At 44.4% G+C, this 9202-nt stretch overlaps 1 protein-coding gene across 1 annotated transcript; it reads right to left on the minus strand.

The window, feature by feature from the left end:
* Positions 1–5683: 5683 nt before the first annotated feature.
* TPBG (trophoblast glycoprotein) lies at positions 5684–7776 on the minus strand. The gene has a single exon (XM_046675836.1). It carries the CDS (start codon positions 7634–7636, stop codon positions 6374–6376), a length of 1263 nt encoding a protein of 420 aa, XP_046531792.1. The 5' UTR covers positions 7637–7776; the 3' UTR covers positions 5684–6373.
* Positions 7777–9202: the final 1426 nt, after the last annotated feature.

A 9202-nucleotide genomic window follows, 5' to 3' on the forward strand; every position in this document is an offset into this window, starting at 1 on the left:
TGCCAGGTCCACGCCCAGGATCTGAACTGGTGAACCCTGGGCCTGTGAAGTGGAGCGCGCAAACTTAACCACTCCGCAACGGGACCGGCCCCCTACACACTCTATAACTGGGTTCTGGGCTTAGCTATCCTCTGACTGTGTTATTTTAACAAAGAGTAGACATTTGTGGATTAAAAACAGTGACAAGTTAATTTGCAACTTAAGTTTCTTTCTGTTCAAAATCCCGTCCACAGACGATTCAGTACTCTGTAAAAAGTTTGACTGAGACGCTTAAAACATACAGTGAACTATGCTGGTGTACATTTAATATTCCTAATTTAAATAGACATCAAAGATATTTTTAGAGGTTAGAAAAAAGAGATTATACCCTCGGATGCAATAATTCTCTTTCAAGGACCTACTTTAAGGGAAAAATGGGAGATGGAGAAGCACAGGAACAGCATCGGTCCAACAAGGCTCATTACAGCATTAGTTAAAACTGCAAGAAACGTCCTATATATACGTGTAAAATATGTGATTGTCTGCAGTACTTTAAAGCAAGATATTAAAATAGCTTTTAATGATAGTGGGGAACGTTCACAACATTGTACATGAAAAGGCAAGATAGAATGTGATATAAACAAAGCAGTTTATTTCAACAGTAAGACACTTTTTCCTTAGTGGTAGGATTATTCATGGTGTTTTTCCTCCTTGTATTTTTAAATAATCTACCAGAAAGATGAGTTAATTTAAAAATGCCTTTTAAGTGTCGAATAGCCATGTGTTTGCCATGATCTACAAGAATAACCACAGAAAGTGTCTAATTAAAAGCTGAAAACAACTTACTGTGTGGTAAAACTGAAGGAAACCGTGTCATACAGAGAAATGTCTACTCGCCAACTGACCCACCTAATGTTTCAGTCAGTCCAGTTCTCCTGTGTGCAAGAATCACCTTGAAGCGTTATGTATCAAGGTTTTTTTCGGGAGAAGAAGAGCGGGAGAAATAAGACTGTGGAGGGAAGGGGAATGGGGAAATCTATAAACCTCCATTTAGAAAAGGCCTATTTTGATAATATCCTCAGGTCTTTAAAACACATTATTAAGTATTTACTTTTCACAGAAAGTACTATATTTGGTCATATTTTAAGCTTTTGCTTCCTTGAAAACAAATGTATCCTTACATTAACCAAGTTAAACTGTGAACCACAAATATATCCTATTATCATAAAATATCAGCTAAACATAAAGAGTATTTGTTTGTATAAACATTTACATGCAAGTCTGTGATATAGTAGTAATGATCCTGAATCTTAAACCACATTATTTTAAATAGCAAAGCAAACCTAGTTAATTTCCCAGGTCATACATTAAAAGACACCCATACAGATTTTTCTCAAAATTCACATAAACAAGAAATCTGTTGTCATCTGTGGCATACATGCTACACTTGAGGACATAGGGACTGTCATGTTTGGTCCTCGTATGTACAGATAGTAAACTGGCACCTCAGCAGCAGTCTGCCAGGGTTTGGCCGTCAGTCCACTGGTTTCCCAAGGTGATAAGGGATTTGCATTGATTTAAATTCCCTGTTTGGTCTCGGCCCTCAGAGGATTGGTGGTAGCATGCACCTGGAGCATGGGCCGGGAGAGCAGACCGGGGCATGCAAAGCTGACTGTCTCACCTGGTGACTGACTGACTTTGTGGCCATGAACTTGGTCTCATTTGTTTAGTGTTCTCACCAGCTGAGCTAACTCATCTTTTGAGATGGAACTACACAAGCTAGCACAGCTTTCCAGGGTTTTATTTGTCTTTTCAAAACAAGTATCACCATTAAATCTCCAAAAACTTCCTATCATAAAATGGACTCAGAGGAGCTCTACAGTAATGATTGCCATGACAAAATTATTCCAAACATTTTTAAGCACATTCAGAAGTCTAAAGCATAATAATGTTCAACACACTGCAAGTGAAATTTAGAGCAAACTGAAACATAGTGAATGTCTGAGTGCAAAGCAAAAACAATAAAACAAATTCACAGCAATTGCCTTTTTTTTATTAGACACGGGAATTTCAAAGGTCTCAAGGTAGGTAATTAGTAACGCCATCAGGTGGCAAACAGACCACTAGAAGGGGAGTCTGGAACCCTGCGATCTAGTCCTGGTTGCCATTATATAACACAATAAAATGTCACAATTACGAGTTTCTTCATTTGTAGAATGGGAAACGGAGCTTGACACATCCAAGAGCCCTTCCAACTTTGAAACGCTAAGAATTCTTATTCTCGTCAAAATTATATAAATCATATATTAAACTTTTTTAAGATCTAGGTTTTTTTTAACCCAACACAAAGACAGAGCTGCTAAATTGTTTTAAGATAAAACACAAAATAAAACCAGCCTGCGTTTTTAAATCAAACGTTTCTAAGGATAGGAATGGAAAAACAACTGTACAAAACATCAAGGAGCTGCTTTTCCCCATCTAAAAGAAGGCAGGATCGCCAGGACAATACACAATATATTTCCTTAAATGAATCATTTCTAGTGTAGCACTGCAGTAGTACTGAAAGATTTTAAAAAGGTATTGTCAAGGTACTTATATATTATCTAGAAATCTAATTTCCTCCCTTCCCTCTCCTTTTCTGTGAAAAATCCTTGCACAAGCGTAAAAGTGAAACCTGAATCTCGTCTAACAGATGTCCTTCTTCACTTGAGGGTACTGCTCTCTGAAGGCTGAATGCCTGAACAGATTTTGGAGCAGGAAGGAAGCACGTGTCAAATTGTTTTTAACCTTGCAAATCCTCATGGTATCTCTTATAGGCTTTGGAGAAACATTTAAATGGAAAGCAAAAATGATATGAAAGACTCTCAAGCTAGGGTGGCAAAATCTCCAATGTCCTCAAGAAGGTAAGTGCCTGCCTGGAGCATTAAGCCAAAGGGACAGAGTAAAACGGAATCCTTCAGGAAACAATCACAGTTCGTCTGAACCTTCTTTCTTTTTACATCTGCTTTAATTAAAAAGACAGAAAACAAAGATGCAACTTATTTCTAATTAAATAGCGAGGTATGCATAATCCACATTTTCTGCCCATCAAGATATTTTAAAAGGATTTACCATTTGTGACTTGTTCGTTTATTTCAACCAAGCCTTTCCCCACCTCTGAAAAAAAAAGAAAATCTTGCCTATTATTGATGGTACCAATTTATGTAGCTCCTTTTTCTTTAAAAAATTTTTATCGAACATGCTTCAAAGTCTCCTTACTTTGTAAGAAAAATCTATCAGCTATAAGGTACAAATGTGCCTTATAGGTCACCATTGAGTCACGCGTGGCAGCAAAATTGATGACACATATATTAATGCTGCAAACCGAATAGTTATTGAAAGGGGGAAGTTACAATTGAGGGTCAAATAGCTGTGTTATCCTAAAATCTTGCCACTTTAAATAGAAATTTATTGGACATTTTAATAGCTTTTTCAATCGAAAGATTTATCAAGTGCTTAAATTTTTTAAGTATTTTTCTAACTTTCTTCAAATGAAACTTGTAAAGGATAAATGAAGGGTGTTTTCTGCCAAGACCTTTGTTAAGTTGAGTAGCAAAGTATATTGACAACCAAAATAAATTTTAAAAAATGGATTACTTCTAGGTTTCTAGGATCAATAATACATAATGGTAGTAAAGAACAGTGTTTAAAACAAGTACAATTAAAGTGATGAGACTTTTTTTTCATTTCTCCAATATTCCCTTACACTTAGTAGATTTATATAGCACCTATCTTCCAAGGCACTCAGAATGCCTTATAAGCTTATAGACTTAGAGTATTAGGACTGTACAAGAGCAATTGTTTTTAACAGTAATATTTTTTACCTTAAAAATGTTCTATTGCCATGTATTGGAGAATAGCAAGGAGTGACGTGATAGGAAAAAGAGCAGTGGCAAGTTGGGGAGTCCATACAAAGGAAGAAGCAAGGAGATGAAAAAGCAGCAAGAAATCATAACTTCAAAAAAGCCATCCGGCCAACAAGCAAAAGCTCGGCTTCACATTATCACAGATTTTGCTTCAGCGAGCTGATGATGAGATAAGCTGGACTAATGAATCCACCGCTTTCCTGGATCTTAGACAAAGCTCAGTTTTTAACTGCTAGATTATCACAGGATGAAGAAGAAATAATTCCTCTGAATAGACTCTATAGATATTGAATCAGTTGTTCTCCACACTATGAGCAGAACTACCAATAAAAGTCCATCAGTAGTTTCTAAGATGGTGTGCTCTTATTTATTAGATGATTTCACTATTTTTGTCAGACTAATATTCTTACCATTCTTAGGAAATGATGGCAGCCAGCCAGTTTATGAATTCCTGGTGAACACTTAGAATGTTTAATGGAATACTAAGCACCTTATATGTAACCTTTTCTCAGGTAATTGTAGGATCTGAAGCATAACCCATAAATAATGAATACTATAATATTTCATAAATGAGCCCTATGAAACTTAATATAGTTAAAACTTCCTATTCTGAGTATACAGTCTAAACAAGAGATTCATATATTTTTAACCATATTTTGAAAACTTCTGAATTTAATGCAAAGAAGGAATAAGCAAAGATTTCTAGAAGCTAAAGTACTATCTAATCCTATTTCACTTATTAAAATATGGAAATGTAAATTTTATTTCAAATATAAAACCCAGCAGAACATAATCAATTTAAAAGGAAAGGAGGCCCTAAGACTTACTGATACAAGTTTAGTTAAGCAATAATGGCTAAATTATTTATAGAATAATTTAAATTATTAACAGAATTTGCCTTTAACCTTAATTGGCAAATAATAAACTCTGAAAAAAAGAAAATAATGTCTATTATTAATAATATCAACTGAGTAACTAATTGCTTTTATTTACACATAAATGTGATTTATTCTTCACAAAGGAGTATATACTAACATAGAGCTTAGCGAAAATCAAAATATCCCCAAATTCTTAAATACTTATCTGAACATAAGAACCTATGATTAGTTGAGATACTTGTTTATGGACAAAGACATGTATCTATGGTTATTTCCTCAAATTCATATCCTCCCATGACAATTTTTTAAACAAATTAGCTGGGTCTCTGAATAACTATCGAGCAGTATGTTCCATTTTAAATGTTTAAAAAAAATATTCTCAAGAAAATTTAAGTTCCAATTTACATTATGATCTCAGGAAATTTTTTAAATTTATATTTTAAAATTGATTTTAGAATATTCTATGTTTTTAAGACATTTCATTTTCATACCTTTATTTGCATTATATTTGTTTCATAGTCTGCTCTAAAGACCCACAGAACAATTTCCTATGGGAAGCTTTATTAAGTAAATAATTTTGTCCTATCCTAACAGCTTAGCCTAGAAAAATCCATAAACTGTGAACCATTTATCATACAGAACTCTTCCTTCTTACCAACTTCATAGTGCTCTTACAAAATTGTTTCATAAATAGAATTAACTTTGGGATCATGAGAAATCTATTCACATGAATATTCAAATTCTCTATTTAAATCCTAAAAGGATCCACAATTTCAAAACTATCTGCAAAGTCTGTTTCTATAAGACATTGCTCTAGTTTCATTCTAAGCTATAAGTAATACTTTAATTATCATCCGAACCAAGATCATTCAATATCATTGTCCCTAATCCTTTTTCCAAGCAGCAAACTTAACACAACTGTAATTCTTTTAAGAATCTTTATTGAATTTTTTTTAACAATTTAGTCTGTTGGATCTCAATGCAGTTTATAAAAAAACTTCAGTATAGTTTCATATAAACTGCAATCAAAAAAGTAATTTACTTTGTCAAAGAAGTTATCTGAAGTTGCAAGTTATTTTTTTGTAATATGCAGAACAGTAAAATGTAAGCATGCTCTCGGATGCAGGTGCTCCCGTGTACTACGGAGTTACTTTGAAGAGCTTGCTAAGGTCTGCAGGCAGTTTAGGGGATGCAATCATTTTCTCCACAATTCTGGTACATGAGAATAAAACTGATATTTATGAATAAAATATTTTTCTCAAAAAAGTTGAGGCAGCTTTTGTTGAATGCTATCTGTATGGGTACACTTGCTACACCTTGAACTGTACTAAGAGAAACAGCCAGCCAGGAGTCCATATTCATGCTGAAAATTGAAAAATCCCTCCACACGTGTTGAGGAGTTCCAAGAAAAGGAAGAGGGTAAAACACTATGCACAGTTGTTCATCCACACCAAGAACTTTACATAACAAGGGAGCCAACTCCTCTCATGGCTTTCAGTCAAGGTCAGTGGTGTCTCCAGCGGAGGGTGCAGGTGGAGCAAGCCCAGGACGGGATAAAGCTTAAGCCTACATCTCATGCATAGTTGTCCTTGTCTGGTCCTCGAATGTTTCTCAGACATCCGAATTAGAACTGAGGTTTGTTAACCTGGGGTCCGCATTGATTTCGTATCTGTAATGATACCCTTCCATGTGATCTCTGCAGGCGTCTCTGATGTTATGCATCCACTTTTTTATCCCCTTGCGGTTCAAATACAAAACGAGCAGGAAAATGGCACCTATCAGGGCTAAGACAATACCTAGGAAGACGTAAGAAGTCTGCAAGGATGGTGGAAGGATAGGGTCACAGTCCAGGTCGGAGCTGTTGAGTTCCAAGAGGACCCGATTCCTCATTTTTTCCGGGAAGGCACAGGTGAGCCTGGCTTTGCCCTGCACTACCTCTGTCTCCTTGAGCCAGGCCACCATGTCCACCATGTGGCAGTCGCACACCCAGGGATTGTTGTCCAGGAAGACCCTGACGTGGGGCAGGCCTTGCAACTCTGCCAGCGTGCCGTTGTGGAGGACCTTGAGGGCGTTGTCCTCCAGGTGGAGGCTTTCTAAGTGTGTCAGGTTGCGGAAGGACACGTGGGTCAGGCTCACCAGGGAGTTGTCGCGCAGGTCCAGGTGCCTGAGGCCAGGCAGGTGGGCCAGGAGGTCCCGGGGCAGGTAGAGGAGGTGGTTGCTGGCCAGCTCCAGGCGGCGGAGGCCGCGCAGCGCGTGGCCCGCTCGCAGGGCGGTCGCCACTATGCCCTCGAAGCTCCGGTTCTGCAGCTCTTTGGCAGGGGGCACGATGTGGTTGAGCATCAGTTCCAGCAGGGGGCTGGGGGCCGAGACGCTGGCGTTGCTGCCCGAGAAGGCGAAGGGGCTGAGGCGGGCCAGCGGGTTGTGGCTGAGGTCGAGCTGGCGCAGGCTGGGCAGATGCTCGAAGGCGCCGGCGCGCACCTCCTCCAGGCGGCTGCCGCTGAGGTTGAGCGCCGCCAGCTCGGCCAGCGGCGGCCGGCGGGCGAAGGCGGCGGCGGGGAGCACGGCCAGCTGGGCGCCGGTGAGGAAGAGGTTGCGCACGTAGGGGGGCAGCTCGGCGGGCACCTCGGTCAGGTTGCGGTTGACGCACTTGACGGTGCGCGCCGCCTCGGAGCACTCGCACGGTGGGGGGCATCGGCCGGGCGGCGGCGGCGGGGCGGACGCGGCGGAGGCCGGGGACGGCGCCGGGGAGGTGGAGGAGGCCGCCGAGGGGGTGAGCGCGGGCGAGGAGACCCAGCCCAGGAGCAGCAGCGCCAGGCGCGCCAGCCGCAGCCGCCCGTCCCCGGCGGCGGGGCCCCGGGAGCGCCCCCCAGGCATCGCGGCGCGGGTCTCCCCGGAGCCGGGCTGGGACGGCGCCCGCTCCGAAGGCTCGGGAGCTGGGCCCGGAGGGCGTGGGCCGGCCGGAAAAGTCTGGAGGAAACTTTCCTCTCGTGGGAACGAGGAGAAGCGCCGCAGCCGGAACTTGGCTAACCCCCTCGCCACCGGGCGTCCCCCTCCCGGGGCCGACTCCCCCGCCCCTTCCCTCCAGCAAGTACGCACGGCAGCCCGGGACGCTCGGCTCCGCGCTCCTCCTCCTGCTCCTCTTCCTGCCGCCGCCCCCGGGTGGCACCTCCTCGCCTCTTTTGTTGGCGCCTCACGCGGGATCCGCTGCGCGACCTGGGACAAGCAGGAGAAAAGCGTGAGGAGCGGCTGCAGCCGCAGCTCCCCGAGTGCACGAACTGCCTCTCCAAACCGAGTCGTCCCCACTCTGTCCCCAAGCCCTCCCTCCGTAAACCCATCAGGGCCTCGCCTCGCCCAGTCCCACGCACGTCCTCACGCGGGAGAGGGGCGCGATCCGAGACAAGGAGCGCCAAGTTCCCCTCTGCCCCGGCCCCCACTATATATACCCTTCCAGCTCCCGCCCTCCTCTCCCGACCAGACTCGTCCCCCGCCTTTAACTTCTCGCTTAATCCCCAGCGCCTTGCCAACCAAACTTCTCACTCTCCCAGCTCCTTCCCCCACCGCCTCCGCGGGCGACCTGCCTTCCGGGGCCTCCGCCCCCGCCGGACCTATCCTCCGGGTCCCGGTTAGGATGAGAGGGAAGTTTCAGGTTACACGAGTCTTCTGATCTCTTTTAGTACCATCTTGGATTAGCAGGAAGTGGAGACCCTTACAGCTGTCGCCCCTCAGCTCGCGCCCCCACCAACCCCTCAGATCCCAGAGGGGCTTCAAGGCAACTCCAAACGGGAGGGGAGGGCCGCGCACACAGCGGCGGTGGGACCCCGGACCTGCGCTGCTCTCCCGTCCGAGGATGGGGGGAGCCCTGGCGCCGCCTCCCGGTTCTCGCCTTCACCGCTAGCTCCCCACCACTCACCTCCGCGCCCGCCACCTTCCGACCCAACTCCGAGTCCCACCAGAGTCGCGGCGACTTCCCGGCTCGGCGCAGCGGGCGCCGACTCTCCTCGCACCCCAGCCCCTGGCCCAACCTCCGCAGCTGGGAAAAACCAACCTGGGGGACGGGGGAGGGCCGAGCTTACGGGAGGGGCTTCTCCGGCCGCGAGGCCCAACCTGGGCAGCCCTCAGCAGGGAGATTTAAGAAAGGAGGCTGGGGGATCTGGGGTGCGCACCTCCTCTTGCTGGAAACTAACGAGGAATGTGCTGGAAAAGGTGAGGGAATCCCTTTCTCTCCCCCCTCTCCGGCATCCTTTGGTGGTTCCTCATTTTGCATACTCTATTTGCCAGGGACAGGAAAGACACGGCTGGTGAATCTTGTGGAATTCACCCTCATTGGGGGCACCTATGGCAGTAACGAGATAGATTTAGGCGTGACTGGCCGAGCAGCGTGAAGCAGGAGCATAAATAAATGAGCTGAAAATGTACAGCGGCAGCAGCCCAACGCCCAGC

This window comes from Equus quagga, chromosome 11, assembly GCF_021613505.1.
Source record: "Equus quagga isolate Etosha38 chromosome 11, UCLA_HA_Equagga_1.0, whole genome shotgun sequence".
Classification (NCBI taxonomy): Eukaryota; Metazoa; Chordata; class Mammalia; order Perissodactyla; family Equidae; genus Equus; species Equus quagga.